Source organism: Acanthaster planci, linkage group LG20 (genome assembly GCF_054643075.1).
Source record: "Acanthaster planci isolate LZ-2023a linkage group LG20, COTS_SCS, whole genome shotgun sequence".
In the NCBI taxonomy this organism is placed as follows: domain Eukaryota; kingdom Metazoa; phylum Echinodermata; class Asteroidea; order Valvatida; family Acanthasteridae; genus Acanthaster; species Acanthaster planci.
The window spans coordinates 932,248-958,711 of record NC_141796.1 but is presented as its reverse complement, the minus strand read 5'-3'; the positions used below and the strand labels follow the sequence as shown (position 1 = coordinate 958,711).

Here is a 26,464-nt window from a genome sequence, read left to right as displayed (position 1 = left end):
TGTTCACATCAGGGAATTGGGGAGTATGTTTGCGGGTACCTTCAACTTAAATCTCTCTACTTATCGATATGCCAGATTGATGAGTTCAAAACTTCAATTCCGTCAGACGATATTGTGTCCTGCGCAACTTCTGGAAGTATAACCACTGTCTGTAAAGGGCTTGTATTCGAATGACATAACACAAAAGTGATGAAAAACTGCGTATTTGTTTTCAATTCAATTTCGTTTTTCTTAATTTCGTGCTGAGACTTACGGTACAGTCCTGGTTCCCTTAGAAAATTACTCTGTTTATAGTGTTTGTATTAACTACAAAGCTCTGGCGTGCAAAATTTTCTGTATCTTGATCAATCTTTCTTGCAAGACCTAAGAGTATCTTATATATACGAGTTCTTTTTGTCTGGTTGTGGGAATTGCCCTAGCTAGTTTATAATTTCAACTTTGGATAGTCTGATCCATTGAAACATTGCGACATTTTACAACACTTAAAAAATGTTTAAATGACTTACAGGTTACAAGAAAAATGCCAACTACACGTGGGTCATGAAATGGTACATCAAAAATGTTCGATCAACTTTCTCATAGACGAAGATACAGTTTGTAATTTGGCACTGCACCTACATTCTAACACCAAGTTTTCCGATCGACTAAAACTATCGATTACATGAACATCTCAACACTTCTATATCAAGCCAAATTAGTGAAGAAAAATAAAATTAGTTCATCATTTCTAAAATAATACCAAGCGGTTAAATGCCCGATTACAACTGACAGCACTTGCTAAGAAAACTTTTAACATTTGAAATGTCATTTTAAAAAATTCTTAAACTGCTTCACGAATTGCCTCAAATACTACGATTAAGGACTAAACTGAATTTCCTGCCTTTGAAGAAAAAAATTATTACAACCGCTGCAATAAATTTCAGACATCGCATTATGTAACCCAAAAATTAATTTACAAACCAGTACATGTAACAATTGAGGATATAAAGTCCAGCCAATGATGAATTCAACATTTGTGTCCACGAGCAGCCTACTTTGCAACAATATCTCCTCTATCCAAAAGTAAGTACACACTGAGGGATGTTATAATGAGGGTTAAGAAGTAATGGAACTGAAAACTAGTATCATAGTTTGGTTAAGAAAAATAATTGCATATAGAGTCTCAAAGATCATGCAAAACGTAAATGTCGTCAAAAATATCTGGAGTATAGAGAGAAGCCTACACGTACAAGCAACATGCATCGCTTTTGTCATTCAGCGATATTCAGTATTTTTTAGTCCCTTGTTTGGCCGAGGGCGAGACTTCTGCCTATTGACTTGACTCTTGATTATCCAAAAACTTGAAATGATCTATGTACCTGATTGCACTGATTTCACGTCTGACACATGTATTTGCCCGTTTTATCACAGGCCATCTAAGAAATATTTCACATCACCAACATCAGCCGATATCAAGCCGGCCGAGATGGGGAGCACTCTAGGCGCTGAAGCGCCCTTAAGTTTTTTGGACCGGGGTGGTGGTGTACAAAATGGCGCCCCCAACATTGATCACGTTAAGCCACAAACATAACCAAACTCACCAATGTCAGAGATTCACCGAAAAACCCTGGGTATTTATGATTTTACAATCTCAGCACCCCCTAAGAAAATTCTGTTCCCGCGGGAATGGCCAATATGTTTTCCTAAAATATTCCTTCCCTATACACGTCTTTAACAATCAATTACTGACGAAGACGGAAGTGAAATTCATAACTGACAAAGTAGCAAGCCTTCACATCACAAAACGCTCGGCTTTTTATGCCACTAAAACTACCTAAAAAGTATTCTTAAAAAGTCGTCATGGGCTAATGTTGAAATGACATCAAGAGACAAATGAAAAAAGAACTTTCCAGGCGGCCTGTTTTCTGGCTGTATCTGCGGCATTCCTCAGTTAACATCAGAGGAAGGTGAACCAAAATAAATCTGTTAATGGCCTGAGAGATGAGGTTTGGAGGAGGGGTGGTTTGTCACCCGTCTCTGTCTAGTTGTGGACTTTGATGTCCACTCCCTTGATCGCTGTGGCAAAGCCCACGCGGTTGTTGACCCGGTCAAACTCGGTGTAGTACTTGCCGATGAAGACATCTCCCAGGATCCAGAGAGGGCCTATGGGCTTGGGGATGTCCATTCCCAGGAAACCACTGAGGCACAGGGTCTCGCCCGCTTCCGATTCCTGTTGAAAAAGATCACCACAACTCATTACCAGGCCAGAGAGGCTACAGAGGCTTTGCATGGTAGCCATCTTGCAGGGCAACTCTTTTGTTCAACATGGCAACCTCCTTTGTGCATACCTTGCCTTGCAAACCCTCTATAGTCATGTTTTGAGTGGTTGAAGACATTAAGAATTTAGAAAGCAGGCTGTAGTGAGTACAAACACACAAGACAAAACCACTTCATCCTGGTCGATGTGTCGGGAAAAAAAAAATTACAAAATAACGTCCTTGCAGGACAGTATGCTGCGCATGAAAATTGGGCTCTGGCGTTGGCACAAGTTATTTTAGGAATATGTGAATAGAAAGATCCGCTTTTACAGCATAATTTTCTAGGTTCGGTTGGATGTGGCAACTCCAAATATTAAAGCCAAGGACAGGAATGTTTTCAATTATTCTGGGTGCTATGTAACACCAAATTCTGAGGTCAACGATGTGCAAGCTTTGAGGAGAGGTCAAAGCTTTAAAGCGCCCTCTTGTGTTCAGGGACGCGTCGCTCACCTTCAGCACGTAGTCTTGGGGGGTCAGCACAAACACCTTCCCGTTCAGGGTGAAGGTCACGTTGGGCATGGTCGGAATCTTGCTGCATTCCACCAGATACTGTCAACCAAAAATAAACTTTGAAACAGGGTCTCTCTACACACTTGAGGAATTGGAGCACTAGCACGGAAGGCCGACAAGACAGTCATAACGCCCGAGTCGAAGTGCGCCCTCACTGGCAAAGAAGAGATAATTCAGGTGGGGAATTTTTCAACAGGGCTCATGCATGCCCAAGGCACGGCAAGGCGCTCAAAGGCTGAGCAATTAAAACACTGATTTAACACGTTGACTGCCGCTTAACACGTTGACTGCCGCGCATAATTTCAAAGGGTGCTTTCCATTTGCTAAGCGTTGTATGCATGTCCGCATAATTATTAGGTACCTTACAGGTGTCTGTTTGAACATAAGCATTCTACGGATGTAAACCCTCCACACTGCCAGCAGTGTGTTTTTGATGCGTTCTTTGTTGATGCCAGTGTATTCAATTTACATTACAATAGCCTTTTGTTTCCTACAAGTATACTCGTGCTGGCAGAATCCGGTGCACCTGTGACTACGAGCATACTTGTAGTCGGCAGTCAATGTGTTAAACAGTAATTAGTCATACATGCCCAGTAGGTTCCATGCCCATAAACAGTCATCACCTAAGTTCTAACTATGTCCGCTAGGGTCTCAAATGCAACCACTGTGAGTAATGTAGGATTGACCAGAATGACCAAGACGTCACTCGCAGGTTACAGGTGTATCGCTATGGTAACTCTTAGCAGTGTTTTTTTTTTTCAATGCAACATACTGGCACACTTGTGAAGTGAGGCGAAAATTAGACAGTGTGCAAATATCTTTGAACCCGGGTTCTGTGTTCTTGTTTTGTGGCTTAAAATGACTTTTGATGACATTTTCTATTGTGCATTCCTAAACTTAATGTGAACATTCATTCTATACTGACAGCACTCTATTAGTTGACCGTGGTATTCAACACACATACTAATGTAGTGCGGGTTCTTGATAATTGGTTGCAAGGTTAATTCTGCACCGTTATGCACAATTCATGGGTGATGGGAACCAGTGGAAGCAGTCCACCAATCCATTTACCTCGCCCTCAAACAGAGGTGCCGCTCCGATCGCCATCTGAATTTTCTCCACTTCAGCCTTGGGCCCAACTAGGAGGGAGGTTCCAGTGTCGCAGATTGCCTGGCAACCGCCGCTGCAGAGCGACAACAAGGGTTTGTCGTCCTTGACAACCTGAACGCTGGACGAAATGAGAAGACATGAGAGAATGCCCAATAATTTTGAATAGATGATCAATGCATACCAGATGCTGAAACCACATTTCTCAGTGTGGAAATCCTTTCGGCCAATTAAACCAACATTTAAAGCTAACTAGATACCACTACCAAAGTCCTTCACATAGCTGGACTTGACACATGCCGTGGTGAGTCGTTCAGAATTCAGGCAACACGTCTTGCCACATTGATGTTTTCCGTGCAAACTGCAAGACGATATTTTGGAGCGACATTAACAACATCTAGCTGTGGCCAATGACCGCTCACGAGCAACACCCAAACCTCAAAGTCATTGCATGAGCACTAAGTCAATGGATATCACTCAAGCGTGGGGACGAGTACAGATGATCACTCGGGAGTACAGACTTGGTCAGAATATGCCTATCAGTGTGACGACAAAGAAAATCCCATGATTCCCTGCGTGAAGCAGTACTGTACATCAGCGCTTCAATCTGACTGGTGCTTACCCATCCATGGCAAACTGCCAGTAACCCTGTTTGCTGACATCAACATAGTGGAAATCACCGGTGTAATACTTGGGATCAGAGGAGCCCAAGATAAGCTCACCGCCAACTGCAGCTCCCTCTTTCCTGTTGCAAAAGAGGAGGTAAGAATCGTCATGATGTTATGGGCTTTGTTCATGAGACGGCCAGTTTGAATTGTGTTCCCGGAACCTACTTGATTCACTGAATACTCTAAAATGAGAGGGAGCCCGACTACTTCCCCACAGCCTCACTTTGACACATATTTTTTTCCAGAACAAAAAGGTGACATGCTTTTTTCGTCCACAGTGTGCAACTACAGTTGGGAGCCTGAGTACTTCACCACAGCCTCACTTTGACACACATTTTTCTCCAGAACAAAAAGGTGACATGCTTTTTTCGCCCACAGTGTGCAACTACAGTTGAACCTCATTACTACGATTTTGACTTCATAGCCTTGTAGTTTCGGGGGTGAAAACAATTAAAAACAAAGGATTAAACTGTACATGTGCCATGCATAATTTGTCCAGACAAGATTAACACCTCATGTTTTTGGTCTTTTAGTGTGCTAAGAAAAGCTACTAAGGGCAAGAAACATTTCAAACATGGGTGTGAAATGCAACATACATTGTATATATATGACACATGTTTTTTAACGAAATGGAAGCATTTGAGAAAGAAAACAAAGTTACGCAGCAGATCAAAAAATATCCGGGAGATGTACCCCAAATGAGAAAACGAGCGAGTTGTGAAAGATGCTTTGAAAAGTCTGATTTGATTGTATTTGTCTCACCTGTCGAGGTAGAAGGAGAACACGTCCTTGTCCAATGACTTCTGGGCCATGAGCGTGTCAAAGAATGGCTGCACGTCGTCAACGGATATCTGCGGATAGCCCATGCCCAGGATGCCATCAAACTTGGCAACGATGAACGTGATGCCTGGCTCGTGGTCGGCAGCACCAAAGGTCTGCTTCAAAGCCTTGTCGCCACCGACCTGTGGAACAGACATCAGAGGAATACTAAATAGCTATTTTCACACTCTGCGAGGGTGTAGACTTGCATGTACATGTATCAAATATATGTGCAGACACCAACAGCCTTCCTGACATTTTGTGTCTAATGACTCGTATCAACTTGAGTCACCATGTTACAATGACTAGGTGAGTCACCTTGACTCAACTCGAGTCACAAAAAATAGTGGCTTTTTACAACTTCTGTTTATGGTATTACATCAGGAAATAAGGAAGGGTGGACTGGCCACCTGCAGGTTGGTGGATCTGTCACCTTCCCTACGACAAAGATAAATCATGAAACCTTGGTTTCAGTTGGCGTCAGATTTCTTAATAAATGTGAACCATGTATAGATTATCTTTTTCCCCTTACCATCATCCAATTGTTCTTTTCTTGATTATCATTGCTACTTTTAAACAGAGTTTGATGACACAGAATGTGCAGAAACCAAAAGCTGTATTCGTGGGTCAATCTCAGAAAAATGGCAGGCATCTTGACATTACGTTATACATGTGCATCGGTTTTGACAACAGCAACCTGACATAACATTTGAACTGACAAATAGGGACCGCGAGGGGAGGGAACCAGACTAGTTGTTTCCAGGCTGCAATTTTGTTCAAATGCAGGCCCAATCTGCCATAGGGGCTGCATTTCAGCCAATCACAGGCATCGGTCATGACCTTTTCCATATTCAAAGGTCACATTGCTACTATTAAATACGTGTATGTTCCCTGATTATGAAGCATTATAGACGAAAACAAAACAAAAAGCAGGTCGTTGAACTTTGAAGTCTGGCTCCAATGCATGGGTCCGGTATCTAGGTTTCATTTTACGACAGACATTTAAAAGCTCTAATCTGGAAAGCACTGACCACTTATAAAATCCACAGAATTGGGTTCTGAATAAAAAAGTTGCTTCCAAGCCATTTCTTACCTGAACAGTGTCGATATCCAGAATCCCGCTGCAGGAGCCCGTTCCATACTGAATGGAAAATCTTGTGCCATTAGGCTGGTAGGTGGACGATTTGCTCGAGTCATACTTGTTGTGCAAATCTAAGAAAAAAATAGATGCCTTTGATCACAAAAAGTAAAACTATTCTGGTTATTTCTGGTTGTAGTCACAAGACCAGTTACTGGACCAGACACAAAACCAGTCACAAGACCATTCACAAGACCGGTCACAAAACCATTCACCAGACCAGTGACAAGACCATCTACAAGACCAGTCATAAGATCAGTCACATGACCATTCACCAGACCATTCACAAGACCAGTCACAAGACCAGTAGTGTTTAACCCTGAACGAGTCGGGTTATTTTGAACCATCTCACAGCACAGTCACGCAAGATTTTCTAAAACTTGGCATGCATGTACACGTAGTGACACTTTACCAAAATGTCAAGTTTCACCTTAATCCAAACATCTTGTGTTGTTACGGCCATTTTAAGGTTCATCAAGGCCACCCAAGTGTCAGCCCAGGTACAGGTAATGTATTCAAGCACAAGTACATCTTTGGTTGACCTGACGGGAAAAATGCGCCCTGCGCGAGAAAGGTAGGTTCCATTTCCACGAAAGTGGTGTCAAAACAACCACACAAAGTATCCAAAAACTCACAAAGGTTCAAATTACTACAAATTACTACTTCTGGCTAGGTTACTTCCATTGTTACTTGTACAGAGAACAATAAAGCCGAGCATTCATAGCGCCACAGCACTGTATGGTACATATGGTATATCTTATGGCTTCGTAGAACAATAAAGTCATGTCCTCTTACAAGCGACAGCACTCAGTACTACATTTTACTACAAGTAGTAATTTGTATTATGAAGGGTGAGGGTTAAAGGATACTACTCACCACAAGCAACATCTAACAAGCTACAGTTGGAGGCTGGGACCCACAAGTTGGAACTCCCTGTGTCGAAGATAACGTTGAATTTCTGTGGAGGGGTTCCGATGGTTATCGGACCATAGTACTGTGCCTATAGGTACAAGAGGAAACTATTACTACATGAACTGCCCAGTATCCATGACACTCCGACAGCTAGTACATGTATGGCTTCACATGTACATGTGGGTTTGGGAAGGTTTGGTACCATACTCGATGGAACTTCTCGTTGAATTTTGTTGGACTTGGTGTCAAAGGTCCAGGATGATGGTATTGGATTCTGTGTGAGTTGGGACACACAGGGTTCATTGTGTGCCGTGTCTGGCTTGCTGTACCAATTGTTGGACGATGCTTGATTTTGTCAGGTTTGGTACTGTTCAGTGCAAGTCATCCTATACTGCATAGACCCATCCATACCATATCACTCAAACTCCAACGGGCTTATTCTGTTGGAGTTTATCAGGTTTGGTACAGTGACCTGCTTGCACAAGTCCATGTATCTGTTGAAGTTTGTTGGGTTCCGTACGCTCCCTACCCTGGGGATTAGGGTAAAGTGATAGGTACAGGCTTACTAGTAGATGGTCTTAACCATCCATAGAGAATGGATGCCGATAATGGCCTGAGCTCAAGGCGAGGGCATTACCATCATCGACCCTCCAAAGCCAGTCTTTTTCCCACATTTACGAACGGCCAGTGTACATGTACTTTTATTCCCAAGCATAAATATTAATTCCATTTCAATCACAAAGTCAAACCAAGTTTCATGAACTGTAAATTTCTAAAGATTTTGCTCGACACTTTTACTTCATTTTTCTTCCTGCCACCCCTCTAGCCTTGAATGGTATGTGCCCATTCATTCCGTCATAACCACTGAATCTCGTTATATAGAGACTGGAACACACTTGGTGTACTGCGACAGGTGGTAGACAGCCAGCTGGTGCTTTAATATAAGACCAGTCACATGACCAATAAAAGTGGGTAAACAGTCTTTGAATTCATGGCTTCTTGTTTTATCTCCCCCTGGGCCAATGCTCAAAACCGGGCAATATACAACGTAACACCACAGCAAGAGGTTACCAAGGCCTGGCACCATTGTGAGGAAATAATTGAACAAGCTCTATTTCTCAGCATTTCGAGCTTGAATCATTACCAATGTTGGTTTCTTCGTTTTGTTTTCCTGCCTTGGGGGTTTAAAGTTCTTTCTTTTTATTCTTCTGCCTTGGGATTTGAAAGTTTTTTTTCTTTTTCTGCCTTGAGGATTTGAAAGGTTTTTCCTTCTTTCTGTTTTTCGGCCTTGAGGATTTGAAAGTTAGTTCTTCTTTTTGTTTTTCTGCCTTGGAGATTTGAAAGTTTATCTTCGTTTTGTTTTTCTGCCTTGGGGATTTGAAAGTTTATCTTCGTTTTGGTTTTCTGCCTTGGGGATTTGAAAGTTTATCTTCTTTTTGGTTTTCTGCCTTGGGGATTTGAAAGTTCTTTCTTCTTCTGTTTTTTTTTCCTACCTTGGGAATTTGACTTTTTTTCTTCTTTTGTTTTTCTGCATTGGGAGATTGAAAGTCTTTCTTCTTTTTGTTTTTCTGTGTTGGGGATTTGAGGTTTATCTCTTCTATTTTCTTTTCAGTATCGGTGTAATATCATGCTACATGCTCCAATCAATCAAAACTTCCTAAGTTGCTAAACGACATTCGCTGACATGCAAACTGCAGCAAGTTTGCCCCATATTTTTGCCCGTAAATTAGAAAAAATTGCCTCTCTATGGCAACCCTTGGTTACGCACTGTGTTGTGAATCGTCAATATTGCAAAACAAAACTAAGGGAACAGAACTCAGAACAATCACTGTTTAAGCCTGGCATACAGATTGGCTGATTGTCAGAGAAGTCACATGTACAACTTGCGGGAAATTGGGAATAAGAATTATCTCTCTAACTCACATCCATGTAATCAACAATTCTGACGGTGCCATTCGGAGAGGCAGAGTATTTTGACGGCTTCCATGTCAGCTCATTCTCAGAAAGAATGCGTCGAGTACGGCGCATCTTGTACAGAGGAATCCTGAAAATAAAACGGAGAACAAATGGGCCACACATTACAGGTTTACGGTGATCAAAGTGAAACTTGGCATGCAGTGGTGGTACACTGTATGCTCAGATCAAATGATTCTGTGCGTGTGAAACTGAATTCCGTTTACACCATCAACATAAACAGAAACCGATTCTTCACCATTACACGTATAGTGCTTGTAATGGATCAAGATACATGTAGATCCATATTTCTCTTTTTGCTGCTTGGAAAGTGTAATATTTTTCGGTGCCTCTTCACTGTGTTCTGAAAAGGAAACTTGAGACATCGTTTCCAACAAGGAAACCAAATTTCAAGTGGTTGGGACAACATTTATGCAGGTGCCGGCCTTAAGTAGGGTCTTGATGATGCAGTAGTGTTTTTTCCTGCAAGTGGCTGCTAAAACTGTGACTGACCACCGTACCAAAGTGAAACAGAACTTCACAGTCTTAAAAATCCCACACAGCTATCAGAGACACCAGATAACAGTACTACGTAATTTAATACTAAATTCAAAACTAAAATTCAACCCTCTTTAAAATTTGTGAGACAAATGAACATTTTCAACGAATGTGAGATACATAATCGAAAACCAACCAAAGGTTGACTTTTCTGCGGGTTCTGGTCACCCACAGATACATGTAAACTGAAATAAAACGAGAGACTCAGACCGACCAGCCGACCCCGGCAAGCTCGGTGGTCGAGTGGTTAAGACATCTGCACTAGTAAGCAGGAGGTCGTGGGTTCGAGTCCCACCCGAGTAAGCTTGTGAGGTTTTTTTTGCAAGCTCCCGGACAAGCACTGAGCATACAGTGCTTGTTAATATACGTTGGGTACGGGCAAAAAACCGTTATATACATGTATATAATTAACATCTCCCCAACGCAAAAATACATCTTGAAAAAAATGAGAGTGGTTATAAACATGTTGAAGGCAAGGTACAGCGTACACGTACATTGTAACAGGAGTTACATGCTGAGTCAAATCAATTAATTCAATACTCAAATATTCAACCTTCTTTTCCATTGAATATTCAATTGTACTAAATTCCCAGAAAAGCAGGACACAAAGCATGGAAATTTCCAAAAAAAAGATTGAAGGAAAAGAAGGGTTGGGCTTCATTGTTGGGCATAATTTACTAACTACTCGTACACACTGTAGATGTGTTTAAGTTTACAACTCTCGTCGCAGAACTTGGAAATACCGGAATGCACGTGACTGAAATTTTTCCTTTTTTATTCTGTTTACTTTTACCACCACATAATAAATTGATCAGTCAAATATCTGAATCAACAATGCTCACAGCCCTTAGATCAGAAATTCTGTGTCACATGAGTGTGTACAGAATACCAACCTTTGATCAAGATGGCATAAAAAAGATCAGATCGCCAACTTTGAACACATACACCATACATGAGTAGTTGTAAACAGACGCCGTGTCCGAAACGGGCTTCGAGAGCTACGGCTAGGTCTATTGTCTGTGCGTCTCCACGCATTGTCAATGGAGTGAAGACCTAGACCTAGCTCTAGACAACAGATTCGGATGCAGCCTTACATGTGACCGCACCTTATCTTTATTACCTGAAAGCTATAAATGTACATGTACATATTCAAAAATTCTAAGGGTTACATGGTTGCAGCAATACCTTATAAGGACAAGGAAAGAAAAAATCCCTGTCCCTCTTCTAACATTTACATGTAATATCTTGTAGTCACCAGGTCCCTAATTTCCAACTAGGCCCTCGTCTGACTGGTTTTCACGGTGCGAGCTGAAATGAGGGACCTGGTACATGTAGTGACTTTACTGTCATGGATGTTAATACTGTAGAAATAACTTGGTATTTCTCCTCCTAAACATGAACTTTTCTGGGCATGTTTTTGCTTTCTGATGGAGCAAACCCAAAATAATTACTGGCGTCCACATGGAACTCTTCACGAGTTAAGTTTGAGTGACAATGGCATGATTTTGTCATGCTTGTTTCAGTTCAATTTGTTTTCCTATTTTAGTAAACATGGTACTTTTAGCCTAAAAACTGCAGCCATGACTGTCGACAGTGAAGTGGTAGGGCCTAGGCTACTGTCAGTCACCTAGACCCGCAAACAGGGCCTGATGTATACTCGTATATAGCCCAGAAACTGGGACAGTTTACCTGTTAACTCTGTCAAGTAGAGAACCTACCAGTGCAATTTCAGCTCATAAAATCCAGTGGGCATGGCGGATGTCTGATTATGCCCCAGGTTGCCCAGATATCCTGGATAAACTTTTTCGAAAGAAATCACTATCGGGACAGGGCCCAGTATATGACGAAGGACTAGATACGTTGGGCCCTGTTTACTAACACTAAGCTAACAGTCCCCGTGGACGGTCGCCGAGCTGCAAAGACTAGTCTTAAAATTAAAAAAAAATAAAGTAAAGAAGTTAGGCCTACCTTGAACACCTGACGACCGCTGCACAAAGAAGGACGGCTAAAAGAACAAGCTTCATCTTTACTGGAAAAACCGGAGCCTTGATCGGTAATAAATAGAAATTTTTCTCGCAACCACCCAGGGCTTGAAGTAGAACTTCACCACACTAATCGTCACTTACCCCACATGACAATGCATGAAGCAGGGAGAAACACAAGGCATGCATGAAGTGCGTGGGTATTTTATCATGTGATATCGGGTCATCTGACAATTCGCTGGTTCCTTTTTGGAGTCCTATCGATATTCAAAGCCACTGCCCTGGTAACCTGCATGAAGCCGACATTTGTGAAACGCAGGTTTCGTTGCAGCTACACAGCAGCATTGAGTTTGTGAGTCAATTTATTCGGCCGCTGACTTTGCAGATTACGGCTAGAAGATTGTTAATTTAATATATCCAAAATATTAAAAACTATGAATCAAATTTCGGAGCAAGTAAATTCCCAATTGATTCGAGAACTTCTAACTTATATTTGGTGTTATAAATACAATTATGAGATTCGAAAAAGTTAACATAGTGTTACAGCGATTTAATTTTGCTTGCGCCCTCTATCGGCCTTCTATAACTATTCAGCGGCAGTGGTACATATCAACTTGAAGTCACGAGTCACAAAAATTGCGACTCGAGTCCGAGTCGAGTGTTCTTATTAATGCAAGGATCTGGCTCTCCACGTCTAGTGTCCCCTTCTGCGACCCAATCAATGGAAGTTCGACCAGAGTCAGCTGACAGCTATCAGCCAATCAACTGCCTCAATTTGCTTCTTTTCCGCACAAAAATGGAAAAAAACACACACATAACAATAACAACACAGGCCTAATATCGATGCAACTCGGGGACGACGAAAGATTACTGGGGGGGGCCGTGCCCCTCTGGAGAATTGAAATAACTATGGCCGACTGATTTTTTTTCCGGAATACAAAAATGACAATAACTTCATCACTCAACACTAGAGTGTTTTATGAAATTACAAGTCGTAAGAGTTATGATACTAGAATCTGAATGCTGCATGTATCACGTGACTCCTTTGGTATCCCAGTTCTTAAGACCTGCTTCAATTAACCTCACAGTTGGGCGTAGCCAAGAGTTTTCCGGGGAGGAGAGTCAAGTCAGCAACAGACATGTTAATATTCAAGAGGGGATCATGGGGGCTGATTTCGTCCCACTTTCTCCTTTCATTAGTTCCTTTTCCTGTCTCGTAACTCACTCCTGCGCTGACGACAAAATTAAATCCATAAAGATGTAGTTACAGTTGCTTTGTATCACTTTTATTCCTGTTGGGACGAATACAACCGTCCTTTAGAAAAATAGTGGATTTTTTTTTTTGGGGGGGGAGGGTAAAGAATAAATTATATACGACAACGCAGGCGATTCACAATACAGCTTGCCACCAGGAGTATGCCGCAGATAGGCCACTTTGCAAGTTTACGGTTGACAAGCTACCGGATACCACGCACCTCGTACGCAATTTTTGAATACATGTAATTGAGGCGTTCTCTACACCGTACAAAACCAACCGCGACAGAACGGTTTTAAAAGTGGGGGGGGGAAGGGCCCGGCCATTAGATTGAAAAGAATACAGTTATGAAGTTTTAATGTACCTTTGATGGATGGTAGGCCTATAAAGTGGGAGGGGTTAAAATAACTATCTTTTCGAAGAAGGGGACATGGGCCCCAGCCCCCCCCCCGTTCCGCCACTGGTGCACAAAACCATCATTTTGACTTCCAAACGCCCGTTTGCAATAAGCGATTTGGAATTTTCAACCAAGATAAACAAACGTTTTGGGGAAAAATATCAAGTTTCCCGCGCACAGCGCAGTTAGCATGGAGGCGCGCTACATTGTGAATCGTCGACTCTTACATCCTTATAACAAAGATCGTAAAATGACATTGTGCTTTTCTTTGCCCAATAACTGAACCGACCCTGTGTTTGTCCTGATTCGGGTTAAGCTTTTGCATAGCGACCACCATCTCTGGAATGGACAGGTTCCTTCGTGCCTTTCTTTTCCATTGAGAACAGTGTATTGGTGCAAGGTGTCTCTTATCGAACTAAGCAAAAGCTTGCTCTGAATCAAGAAGTGTAGCAACAGTGTCTTCAGTATGGAGAACTCAATTTCTCACTTTGGAAAACTGACAAACCAAAAACAATTTAGTTCAATCGTGACACGAAAATACTTGACATGCTGGCATGCTGATGGCGAAATATCTACAGAAAAATGGGAAAATAATGAAATGACAGGTTTTAAACGAAGCCCAATAACGGTGACTGGTACCTGGGGTCAGTGGTGTATCCAGATTTTGAGGGGGTTGGGTGGGCAGCGGCGGGGAATTGGAATGTTTTCCGAGAAACTATGGTCCAAATTCACATCCTCACAAGATCCACACCCCTCTCCAAGAAAGCCTAGGTGGCTGTATACAGTTTCAAATTTGCTTCAGTACCTGAAACCAAAAGTACACTGATCTTTTGTTGCAGAAAACGCTAGGGGAAACAAACAGCGACATGCCTCTTGCGGGGGCTTGCCCCGCCCCCTCTCTCCCACATGCTAATTCTAAGTATAAATTATATAGTGCATGCAGTAAAGGGTGAAGGAAATTGATTATACGTTTCCAGCCCTTATCTTTGAATAGACAAAATTAATGCAAGGACAGACAAGAAAAAGACTCTAAGCATAACAAATACACGAGTAGGCCTAAGACTAATTTCTGGAGTAGGAAGGAATACATTATTGGAAACGGTTACAAGAATCATACAATAAGATTATACGCATAGCTCTCAGTGTCGTACACTGATTGTCAGAATGGATAAAACTGTGAATGTCTGAATGCAGACAAGCCTTTGTACAGAAGTCAACACCTCGCAGAAATTTAGAGGCTCTGTAGAAACTATTTCGTGACATTGACGCGAAGGTTTTTACACTGAAGTCAAGGTTCTTGACACTGTGGCAAGGTGGAGATGAACACGTACGAAAACGTGACAACTACACAGAAGATTCATTTCCAGGGATTTGCTGGACGGCCATCTCACTGTTTTCTGTCGCGCTTTCCCCCTGGCGGTCAAGCAGTGCGTCACCGTTAGCCCCATTCTCGGAAACTTTCCTGTAGGCTGTCGTGGTGTCTCCGACGACCATTGTGCCTTCGCCTCCAGCAGGCGCCATATCGGTGCCGGACCGTCTCTTCAGCAGGACCCAGGCCACCACGTAGGCTGCAGTGCTGAGAGCCTTAAGACCCACTGTGATGCCGATGTAGGTGAAGCGGAAATCGGGCAGGCTGTAGGCCCAGCAGTCGCCCTGCTCACCACAGAACTGCTGCCAAAGGCGACAGGTGGCGTCGATGGCCACACCGTAGTACAGAGGCGCGGGGATGCTTCCTGTTTTAAAAATGAGGGACAGAAGACGAAGCCATTATCAATAAAACTCAGTCAGGTTGACACTTTCAAGCAAACTCACATGATAGGAAAACCCTGTGCCCAGTGCTGTGTATAAAAGCGATTAAGGCCAGCTTTAGATTTTAGAAACCGACTATGCATGGCTGTTTATTATTCGTACAGTGTACAGCTATTATTGTGTGCTAATTGTCGCCGACACATAATCCACCATTTTGGTGCCAACAATTGAGACATTCATGTCACAACTCTCTCTACAAACAGCTCGGTGTGTGACCATAAAAGCCGCCACCAAGGACGTATAATCCCGAATGAAAAACGGAAGGGAGTCCACTCTTATGTAACTTATTAGACCTACTTCGAACAGACACGCGGTCTCTACGTACTGGATGTCGTTTCTGTGTATCAGTATACATTTTTTCTCCTGAATTTGAAGGGGGGTCCCTATAGGGACCAAGCCTCTGTCACTCATCAACTGCCAAGCCACAGCTCTATTCCCAACGGCCAGTCAATAATCTAAACACATCGGAGAGTGCCTGCTGGCCATGATATAATTATGACTGACCCTGGCTAGCCTAGCCCTAGACTTGAATCAAGTCGGACTTCCGTTGCTCTTCCCCAGTCAGCCATCCCTCAGCCTGTACGCATGCACTACGTGGTCGTCGCGCTGGACCCGACAGCTCGCATAACCCAATAAGGCGCCCTCATTTTGATAGCCTTTATCGTACAACGTCAGGGTGTGATACGTCACCACTCAGTCGACTTGACGGATAAGCCAATCGGACCCCCCGTCCTTGATATGTAGTTATTCATAATTGCATAATGAACGACATGATCTTGCATAATGTATACGGAATTTCCACCAATCAAAGTAGTCAGGCTTGTAGACTAGTTCATCATGTGCAGGTATGTGATTGGCTGCTACCACACCTGGTAGATGAGCCTATTCGATGTGTACAAACGGTTGGCAGATTCGTCAAGTTCGGATTTCTGAACTGAACTCATAGTAATTAGTGGACACAAGAGGGCGCAAAGTAAGTATAAGGGCGCTTGGTCTCGATGTTGTATCCAATGCATAACCGAAAAATGTCACCGTGACAGAGATCCTGACTTGAGTCAAGTCTAGGCAAGCCCTGACAAGCCTGGGCTCCCGCTGCAATAATCCCATAGGGCCTCTTGGCGGAGTTCTTTATTCACATTCCAATGGGACTTGGCTAGAAACCGGCTCGCGAGTATCTAGTTTTCTGGCTAAGAAGAATCCCCAAACTTAGAGGTGACTAAACTAGGCTGTCCAGCATGAAAAGAGGTAGGCAAACACGGGAGTTGATTGCATTTGGCCTTAATTTTGTTTTAATGAAGAAATTAACCGAAAAAGGGCTAGGGTTTAGAGGCCATTCCACCGACCCAAGTTCAAACTGGGAAAGGAAATTTTTCGAGTCCTCAATACATACACGGTGAAACCAACAGGACCTTGGTGACTTCAACACATTTACCTTGTAGATGATAAGATACGTACCGAATACTCGAAATAAAATGTGTCGCACACCAAGTGCGAGGGATTTATCCGACTTCTCGACACACCTATCAATGGAAACAGAATATCGAAAAGATACGGCGTCAGATTTATGAAATAAGAATCTGTTTTGTTACAAGCAACTTGATCACATAATCTTTCACCCTTGCCGTTACCTTCCTCTCTGTAATTAAAGTGCCTTTACTTCAGTGCCGGATACGGGTGGATTTCGCACCCACGACCTCGGCTGTCGCAGGACAAAGTTTGAAAGCGCAGCAAGCATTGGAAAATTGATAAAACGCATCGGGGCTTAGAAAAAAAGAAAAACCTAGTTCTTTTATTTTTGGCTTTGAATACGGGCGATTCACAATGCAGTGAGCATGGCCAAAAGGTTGCCAAGGAGGGGCTGCGCAGAGTTTTCTGCGCTGGCAGAAAACGTAAATTTTTCCCCGTGTTTGTTTATCTTGGTTAAAAATTCCAAATTGCTTGCTGCAAATAGATGTTAGGTTGTCAAAATGATGGTTTTGTGTGGTGAACGCCTCCATCAGTCATATATCCAAAAGTTATGTACGAAGTGCGCTGAATAGCGGCATCGTGTCGACCATAGACTTGTAAGGTAACCCATCTGCGGCAACTCTTGGTGGCGCGCTGTGTCGATAATCACCCGTATTTGTCTTGTGCTGTGCACTAACTCACCTCATCATGACCAAGAGTTGGGGGATTTCCTCACAGCTACTGAACAGTGCAATGATGAACGTGATGGCCAGAAATGGTGCCAACATGTGGCAGTTGCTCATCGGGCATGCGCCGTGCTGGGCCGAGCCAGGCTCACTATCGGCATTCTGATCGGTCGGCTCCTGCACGCATGAGCAGTTGAAATACGTCTACGGGAAGGAAGCGGAAACAAATTTAAGCTCAGTGCTGTCTTGTAATTAAAATGCACGCGAAGCACGCGCTAGTATGAACCCGGGCTGGACAAAGAGAGGGCGCAATTTCCACAGCAACGCAGGCTCATTTAGTAGGAACTGCACTTCGCTGGTTTACAAACGACTATGAAACGCATGTGTTGCGGTGGCATCGCTACCAACAATATGAACACTCCCGACCAACATGGCTCTTTTCAACACTGAGGCGGTGCTTTTGCTGAAGGCAGATACCAAAACTGGTTGAAGTTACAGGCTACGCCATCGACTCACAACGAAAATATCCACAGCCATAGCCCAAAACATCCCGTTTGATTCAAAGGATAAACGCAGCATTCCAGCAATGAGCCATTTTAGACTGGGACACTGAGATAACCCTACCCCGTTGATGGTTTCTTTGCAACCAGCGTGGCAGGGGGAGAAGTACGTGATACTGTCGACTCCGCAGACGACATCGGGACTGGTTAAGTTGCAACCACAGTCGACGTTACAGCTGCTGGTTAGGTTCACCGTCAAGTCAATCCTTGAAGGAAATTGGAGAGGAAAATATCACTAGATGACCACTGATGATCAAGCTTCGTGAGCGGGAGGGCAGTAGCATTTTGACGCGGACATATATACTACTCCTGCTTCAAAGTGGTCAGATTCGAGGGTGAGGGTGGTTTAAATCCGCAAAGAAAAAACCGAAAAAGCTAGTAAGCTTGTACCCAACTGCTGTTATATCTTTCAGTAACAAGCCACATGAAATAGCCTTGGGCTATACCCTACTCTGCTACCTAGGCGTGTCTAGAATTGCCCAGGCACGTGCCTTCTGGAAAGCCACAAAGCTTCAAAGAGGCTCGACAGCCTTTAAAGGATCGTTTATGGGTGTCACAGGCAGGGCCTGGTATGGGCAAGCCAGGCAGCTGTTGATGTTCATGTACACAATCCTAGCCCTTGATGTCTGCCAGCTGCAAGATGTGTGTACACATTCCCATGGGAATTGGCCAGGCTCCGGTGGGTCTAGGTGGGATGGGTTGGGGTGGGTTCGGCTGGGTTAATTTGGTGAGTTGAATTGAGTTTGTTTTTGCGTGTGTGGGTTGGGTTGGGTAGGGTTGGGTAATTCTGTTGGGTTGGGTTAAGCATGGATTTGCTTTGGTTGGTTGGATTTCCCACTGAGCTGTGTCTGATTTCAATTATTTCCTGGCGCTGTCTTTGTTTTTTTCAATCACAACCAACCTGTTCCATGGGTCTTCAGAGTAAGATACATCCACTCCAGCAAGGCCGACACTATCACAGCCAACTCCAAACAACACCACCTGGCCTACCAAGGAGACCACACTGCAGGCAAGGGCAAGTTTCATAGCGCCGTCTGCCTTCAGTGAGAGTTTCTTTAGCAGGTACCCCCCAAGAACTGATCCCAGGGCAACGGCCGGTACAGGAATAACGCCTGCAGAAGGATAGATGATATTACATACAGATCAGATCTGATTATCTCGTGGCTCCGTACTTTGGTATGGTATTTATATGACAGTCAGGAAGTAGAACGATTGAAAACCAATATGCTGGTGATTCAGACATGTTAAATTAACTGATTCGAACTGTTGAGGCAATGTCGGTTACAACTTGCTTTTGGAGTAAGAAACTTTTATACAACCTCTACAAACCACGCTTTTCCTGTAAGAGGTAAGCTTTGATACACTTCGTGAGGCTTGGTCCTGTTTGACCTGGAATGACTTGATTCCCAGCCAAAGTTGCGGGTTTTTTAAATGATCAACACTGGAGAACAATTTAAAAGGTTGCTGTAACGTTTTTTTTCCTTTTCGCCACTGAAGAGATATTTTAGAAACGGTTGCCTGTTGGTTTATTGCTACAATTACACACAGCAATGAATTACCAAAGGAAAGAAATTTGAAGATTGCAAAATATCAAATATTATAGTAGGTTAATTAGCACCAAACATAAGAGTAGTTAATAAGAGTTAGTTTCGCCTGGTATGGCATCCAAGGTTTGCTCATGAATATGGAAATTACGCCTTAGCACAAAACCAGAATGACACCTTGATAATCCTTGAGAAAAGCAAAACAAAAACTGGCAATTGAGACAAAACAATACTTTTACATTTCCAAGAGTTATATTCAAAGTGCACTGCATCGACCTTTTGAGCTAAAACCACGGAGACATTGAAGGTGTCGTAAACGCTTTCCTTCCGCCTTACCCATAAAAAAGTTGGCCTCGGGTGGTGACAAGCCAAACTGTGTCTCCAGATACTTGGGGAAAAAGGTCACCATACCGGCGACGACGGCCATTTCGGAGAAACTGGCGATGTTGAGCCACACGTAGACCGGGTTGCATAGCATACGCCACACCAGCTTAGGCAAGGCTGTCGAATTAATGAGAGAAAAGCCCGCCCTCCACGGTTGGTGAAATGCGTACATAATTGTAGTTTTAATTAGTGTGGATTAATATTAATGTGCCCCGAGCTGGAGCAAGAGAGGGCGCAATTTTCTTGGCAAAGGAGGATCGTTTGGTGGTAGCTGGACTTCGCTGGTTCACAAACGACTATGGAATTCATGCTTTAAGGTCGCGTCGCCACCATCAAAAAACGAACACTCGCCACCAACAGGGCTATTTTCAACCGATGAGGGGGTGCTTCTGCTCAAGGCAGTTAGGCACCCATATGTGGAAATGTGAAAAAGCAAAAAAGACTCGAAAAGGAGAGTTGACTAATGTATTAAATTCAGCCTTCATTCTCAATTTCTGTGCAGCGTTTTCTCCCATATATCGTCACAACGCATTTGTTGGTTATTGGGAGGTGAACCTTCCCTTGTTTTTCCACGGATTTCGAGGTCTTTCTAAAAGCGCCTTTATGGAAATCAGGTAAATTCTGTAAACAACAAATACTTTTAACTTATACTGAGATGAGAGCTTGGGTCGGCACGCACGAGCACGTTAATATACAAATGACCAGGACTGCAAAAACCGTTTAGCAGATTAAATTGAAAATTCTTAATTAAAATGTATTCATAATTGACATATATTTCATACACCCGCCAAAGTTTTGAAAGAACGGAATGGGACATCCGAGGTTAAAAAGGGCAGATGAGTCAAGTGCCCTGGGCTTAAAAAGTGAAACGAAACTGTCTTCAGGGTCATTCCATGAGGTTGGGACACAATTTGTGACGATGTCAATTGTTATGTGGGTTCCCTAAAAACAGACAGCTATTTCCCTGCATGCGGATCCCAAATAGACATTGTTTCTTGCAAGGCTGCAGACTAGAGGTGTGTGTTATTTTTACAGAGTAAATGACCTACTCTACAGGCCATGACAAATGGTAAAAGTTACCCATGTTATAAGGACACCGTCACAAATTGGGCTAGTCATCTTCGTGGAATCACCCTTCATTAAGCTGCATTTTGTGGTATTATCAGGTCTTTTAATGACTGCGATATACTCACCAGCCAAAGAAGACGGTCGTTTTGGTTTTTGAGCAGGTTCGACAATCTCCGTTTCCGTGTCAGTGCTGTCGGGACTGGTCGTGGAATTCTCCAGCATGAAGTTGTCCGCCTTGGCGTCTGACGCCGATGGCCCGGTCCGCAGGATACGGGGGAAACCAAAGAAAGGCAGCGAGGACACGAAGTAGAGGGCGCTTGTGATGGCCAGCCCCAGCCACCAGGCGCCCACCCAGAGTTGGTCGCCGGGAGAGAGCTGCGTGACGACAAAGGGCGGGAACAGTGACTTGCCTATTTGAAAGTCGGCGGGAAGATTGTCAAACTGCGGCACGCGAAGGTAACGAAGTAATTCAGTGCCACGGGCGCATAAGATGTTTTTCATCAGTAAAGGCCAGTCAATACTTCAGGCAAATGCGACAGCAAAGCGAATTTGACGTCATGGAAGATGAGCAGCAAAATTTCCCTCAACTTAGAATGTTCAACTTTTGTAAATTCGTAACGCCACGTACATTTTGATCGGACGTCACAAATTCACGTTAGTTTTCTCGTTCACATGGAATATGAACCTGTCTTAAAATTAATGGAAGGTAAAAAAAATTTTACGTCCAGATTCGTTTCTTTCAATATCAGACTACGTGAACCTCTCTGTAACACAATAGTCTATGTGCAGTCGATAATTTGTCCTGTTCACCATATCTACATTTTGTGTACATGTGTGTGTTATCTATTTCCATGGTCTCGATTTTGCATTAGTGTACTCGCTGGCCGTGCCGATTTCGCTTCAAGCTATTAAAATACATGTAGCTCCCCAGATTTCACTCTGATCACATACCGACTCCTGAACTCCCTGGCTCGTTCTCAAATCTGTTGCAGTCTCCTAGTCCCTGCACTCCAGTCATGCTACAACGGCTTTGCAAAGTGGCAAAGCGGTTTTGTTTTAAATTTCAAACATGCCCACGCTGAGGTAAAAACCTACTCAGACCGGGCACCTCACCTTGATTGTGTCCGGGTCCACCCGATAGAAGTCGACCCAGTGAGAGGCTACAGCTGCACTCGCCAGAAACCCAATAATGGTCCCGATGCCGAACATACTCTGAGTGATACCTAAGGTAAAAGTTTTGAGAATGTAATCGATATACTAACGAAGTTCCGGGCACTAGAACCTACACCCCTTGCACATATTTTCGACCCCCACCCACACCAAGTACAACATACCACAAGGCTCTAGCCTACAGGTATTAAAAAGATTTATGTGCTGTGGTCTGCAATGTCCACCCGCTTTGTGCATTTCAGGAGCAGTCCTCGACTATTAAAATATCTCCAATACGGCCGTTTCACAATAGTGCGCCATCAAGAGTTTGAAACGTGTTGGCCAATCACAATGCACGAAATTTGTCGACCCAATGCGCGTTTGGAAAGGGTCGACAAATTTCGTGCGTTGTGATTGGCCAACGCGTTGCAAACTCTTGGTGGTGCATTATTGGGAATCGCCCGTATTGTGATCTAAATACTGAAAAGGGTAAGTAAGCAGAAACCCACAGCATTTTCACCCCCGCCCTAATGTCCACTTCTCTTAGGGATGCCAACCTGAGTGTAACGTCAAAACACTCAGACGTCGGTTTATTTTTTTTTATACAAAAAAGGCTCACATAACGAGCTTAAGTTTTATTTGGTAAGATCTTACCAGCATCAGTTTCCCTACTTACACTTCTACGCTGGTACTTGGCAAAGTCCCTACCTTGGGATATCACGCCAAGGATGCTTATTAGACGATGATTTGTTTCGCTGCATTTTCTCCCAAAGGCCTGTTTATACTCCTCACGAAAGCGAACACAAACGCGAATTTGTGACGTCAGATGACACATTCGCACTGCGTAAAAGGTTCGCTTCGCTCTCGCCTTTAGTATGAGCGGGCCTTTAGTGTGCAATACAGAGAAAAGGAAACTCACCTATAAACATGGCAGAGCTCTTTGCGTTGACATTATCATCTATATATGACATCGATAAAGGCATCACTGGTGTCCAGCCAATACCGACCAGGATCTCGCCGCAAATTACAATCACGTACGCTAGGTGGCTCTCCTGTCTCAACGTGTGCTGATCATCGAGATCGCATAAGTCCACGCTGGACTGGGCCGGCCAATCGGATCCGCAGGTCAGCGGCTCCGAGGTGTGATTGGTGGAGAGTGACCGCCAGTCGGGCTGGTACGGGGAGAAAAGGAACTGGGGCGAGTAGGCTATGGCCGTTCCCAGGGCCATGGTCAGCCCACCCAGGCCGATAAACATCGGGCGCCGGTGCTCCTCTCGCCCGGCGAAGTGCACCACGAAGAGGGCGAAGATCAGATTGCCGGCCTCGTACAGGCTCTCGATCAGCCCCAGCTGCGAGACGGTCAGCTCGTAACGGGTCTCCAGACTCGTGAGGGCGCCACCCAGGGTGCCGATGTTGAAGGCATCACTGAAGACCAGCGCGCACATAGCCAGGAGAAAGAATTTCTCAGTGGCAAGGCACGAGAGGAACGAGGGGTGACAGGAGAAACAGCCGTACTTTCCTCGCTTCTCCTTGCCTGTCTCGCTCTGATCTCCTTCCTCAATGTCTGCGCCTTGAGGTGCTCTGGTATATTGTTGCCTATCAGCCATGTTTATTCCTTATTAACCTAAAGTATAAACATAAAACCAGGATGAATAAAGTGTCCTTAAAATGTTTTTAAAATTTAAATTTAACAAGACTGGGAAAAATTGAAACATTTAGATATTTGACATTCATTGGTCTGTTTCTATTTTTTCTTAATTTGTATCAATGTATTTTGAATCACTCAGCCACTTTCGCCATTGCTGTAAATTGCCTAAGTAACGACTATCTGTCCCACTCCATACAAAATTCACGGTTATTTATTCCTCCAAGGTCTCAGTTCCAACGCCCAACATCCGGTGTACAACATAATTAGTACGTACTTGCCTACAAATGGCCAACCTTTGGAAACTGTGTGGACACGTGATGCACGGACGTCTTTTGATTGGACTGTATTTGCTTTCGCTATAGACGGTGCGTTCGATTAGCTTCCCTGACTACAACAGTGTACACGCAAGGGAAGCCTCGAAATGAGGCTAACTGAACGCTGCAGTGTATTTGCCAAGGCATTTTGGGAAAAAGGACAAGACCCCGCGACGTTTCATCGTGTCCATGCTCTAACAGTCCATTCGTGACGTCATTACACTCAGGCAGCCTCCAGAGACCTGCTCATCAGCCAGGGTAGTGGTGGCTGACACCAGGGCAGGCACGAAGATCACGTGATGGCTAAATTTATAAACGAACGCTCTCTTGTAAGTTTGACTTACACGCGTAAGCTAATTGAACGCACCCAATAATAGAACGGGTATCACGCGCGGGTAACGTGACAGTGATAGGCCTTTCTTAAAATAATGTCCAAACACCAAATTGAGTTTCTTAGATGCGTTGTTGATCCACATATCAAGCCCCGAGTGTGATGGGTCAAACTTTATAAACCTTGATCGAGGCGTTCTTTATAAGTTGTTCGTACTTAACCCAGGAGGTAACGCCCCCGAGCGCTCGCTGACAAGCTACGTGCAGGGTGCACTCACGTATAAAGGCAAAAGGCGACCTCACGGGGCACAGTGACATGCAAACCGGATGGACCAGGTCGAACGAAAATATAAGGTAAGTGTATTGTCCTATTCTCCTGTTGGTTTACTTCTTTAGCGGTTTATAACCACAGGGAGTTTTTCACCGTGTCCATAGCAGCATACGGCAACCATACCATCAACGTCTATCACGAAAGTAGGGCCTAGTGCTAGTCCTGACTCGCCATTTACGCGCACCCGGAGGACATGTAAAACAACTTTAAAGGAAGTCGTTGTATAGGTTTGGACATTTTATTGTCAGAGTCACGCAGGACAGCCGTAGATACTGCAGCTGAGAAAGTCAGAATGACAGACCTATACATGTAATTATGGTACCAGCCCTCAAAATAGGCCGGGTTTATAAACTGACTTATATCAACCAGCTGTATGAATCAATATACCCAATCAGGTCGAGTTTTGACGACAACATGTATATCTGACTTGAGTAGAAGCACCCCCTCATCAGTTGAGATGCTGATGGAGAGAGTCTACTAAATGTGTTGGTACCGATGCAGCCGCAACGCTGCATTCCCCGTGTCGTTTACGAACCAGCGAAGTGCAAATCCCAGGAAAGGAGCCTCGGTTGCTGGGATATTGCGCCCCCATATCCCACTCCAGACGGCAAGGAGACAAGTCCAGCGCAGTGCACAGTTCTTTTACACCCTGGCGGATCCACGGGACAGAACCCCTCCCCCCACTCTGAGATAAAATAGGTGAAAAAATAAGAAAATGATAAAAAAAACTAAAGTGCACCAATACTGTTGTAAAAAGTGCCTATGCGAGAGGTGGATGGGGGATTGCAACCCCCCCCTTCAGTCACGGACTAAATGGAACTACCGGTGAAATGACTGAAAATGAGTAGGCCTACCAAAAAAAAAAAGCCGACGAGAATTGCTCTGTCATCTACATGAAACATTTACATCGATTTCCGGAGGATCCCTTAGGAGGGTAGACCTTCAGTATGTTCATCACCCCCCCCCTTTTCTGAAAGCTAGATCCGTCCCTGTATATGTCACCGTTTCATCATCGTTTCCGCTTTTCAAAAACAATTCTGCCCTAACCCCCACCCCCGGAAAACATACCTGGATCCGCCCCACTACAAGCTTAGTGTGTGACCATGACTCATGCACTTAACTGTACAAGCATGAAGTTTAACTCGTCGACCCATGAAAAAATAACGATGTTGATGGTGAGCGAACGTTGCTTTCATACAAAGCACCATATCTGCTTACAAAACTTAGACCACGGTGTTCATCCAGGTTTAGAAGATTTCCCTTCCATTACGGATGCGTGAGGTCAACGTTCGGTCAGTGTCCGAGTCTTTTGCACTGTGCTCGAGCTGCAGATGCGCATGTTGAGATTGCACATAATTAGCAGTGTAGTATGTGTCACGTCCGCAATAGGATGACCGGCGACCTTGTCTACTTGGTACTACTCGGTACTTGGTACCTGCCCTGTCGATTTCTTCGCTGGGAAGTCTCACTAAGAGGCCAGCACGTGCATGGCCTTCTCTTAAATTAGCTCAAATGACTGAAAGCTGTCAACTAAATTTAGGTGTCTTGTACTAAGTAGGTACAAAATGCTTTCTATGTACCAGTAGAACGCCGTCTACT

The 26,464-nt window shown here is 43.9% G+C and overlaps 2 protein-coding genes across 4 annotated transcripts in view; both read right to left on the bottom strand.

Moving 5' to 3' along the window:
• Positions 1–204: 204 nt before the first annotated feature.
• Positions 205–12,160, bottom strand: ctsd (cathepsin D). The gene is made up of 9 exons (XM_022227949.2): positions 11,931–12,160; positions 9,375–9,495; positions 7,416–7,539; positions 6,495–6,613; positions 5,345–5,544; positions 4,537–4,659; positions 3,879–4,035; positions 2,748–2,846; positions 205–2,209 (listed from the first exon to the last, which is right to left on the bottom strand). The coding sequence occupies exons 1-9, from the start codon at positions 11,984–11,986 to the stop codon at positions 2,021–2,023; spliced, it is 1,188 nt and encodes a 395-aa protein (XP_022083641.1). The 5' UTR covers positions 11,987–12,160; the 3' UTR covers positions 205–2,020.
• A 1,048-nt stretch (positions 12,161–13,208) lies between these two features.
• The window catches only part of LOC110975392 (solute carrier organic anion transporter family member 3A1-like), a 28,456-nt gene continuing 15,200 nt past the window's right edge, over positions 13,209–26,464 (bottom strand). For all 3 annotated transcript variants that reach the window (XM_022227844.2, XM_022227847.2, XM_022227846.2), the window contains 9 exons: positions 23,162–23,866; positions 22,207–22,316; positions 21,219–21,468; positions 19,978–20,142; positions 18,999–19,209; positions 18,162–18,303; positions 17,554–17,741; positions 16,861–16,925; positions 13,209–15,329 (listed from right to left, as the gene is read on the bottom strand). In XM_022227844.2, coding sequence (XP_022083536.2) covers positions 14,941–15,329; positions 16,861–16,925; positions 17,554–17,741; positions 18,162–18,303; positions 18,999–19,209; positions 19,978–20,142; positions 21,219–21,468; positions 22,207–22,316; positions 23,162–23,849 — 2,208 coding nt within the window. In that variant the 5' untranslated portion in view covers positions 23,850–23,866 and the 3' untranslated portion in view covers positions 13,209–14,940. The remainder of the gene's footprint in view (positions 15,330–16,860; positions 16,926–17,553; positions 17,742–18,161; positions 18,304–18,998; positions 19,210–19,977; positions 20,143–21,218; positions 21,469–22,206; positions 22,317–23,161; positions 23,867–26,464) is intronic.

Excerpts from the sequence above, each read along its gene's own strand:
- ctsd (XM_022227949.2), bottom strand. The coding sequence starts at position 11,986 with ATGAAGCTTGTTCTTTTAGCCGTCCTTCTTTGTGCAGCGGTCGTCAGG. Across the intron at positions 9,496-11,930 it reads GCGGTCGTCAGGTGTTCAAG|GATTCCTCTGTACAAGATGC; the intron begins GTAGGCCTAACT and ends TTTTATTTTCAG. Across the intron at positions 4,660-5,344 it reads TTCTCCTTCTACCTCGACAG|GAAAGAGGGAGCTGCAGTTG; the intron begins GTGAGACAAATA and ends CTTTTGCAACAG.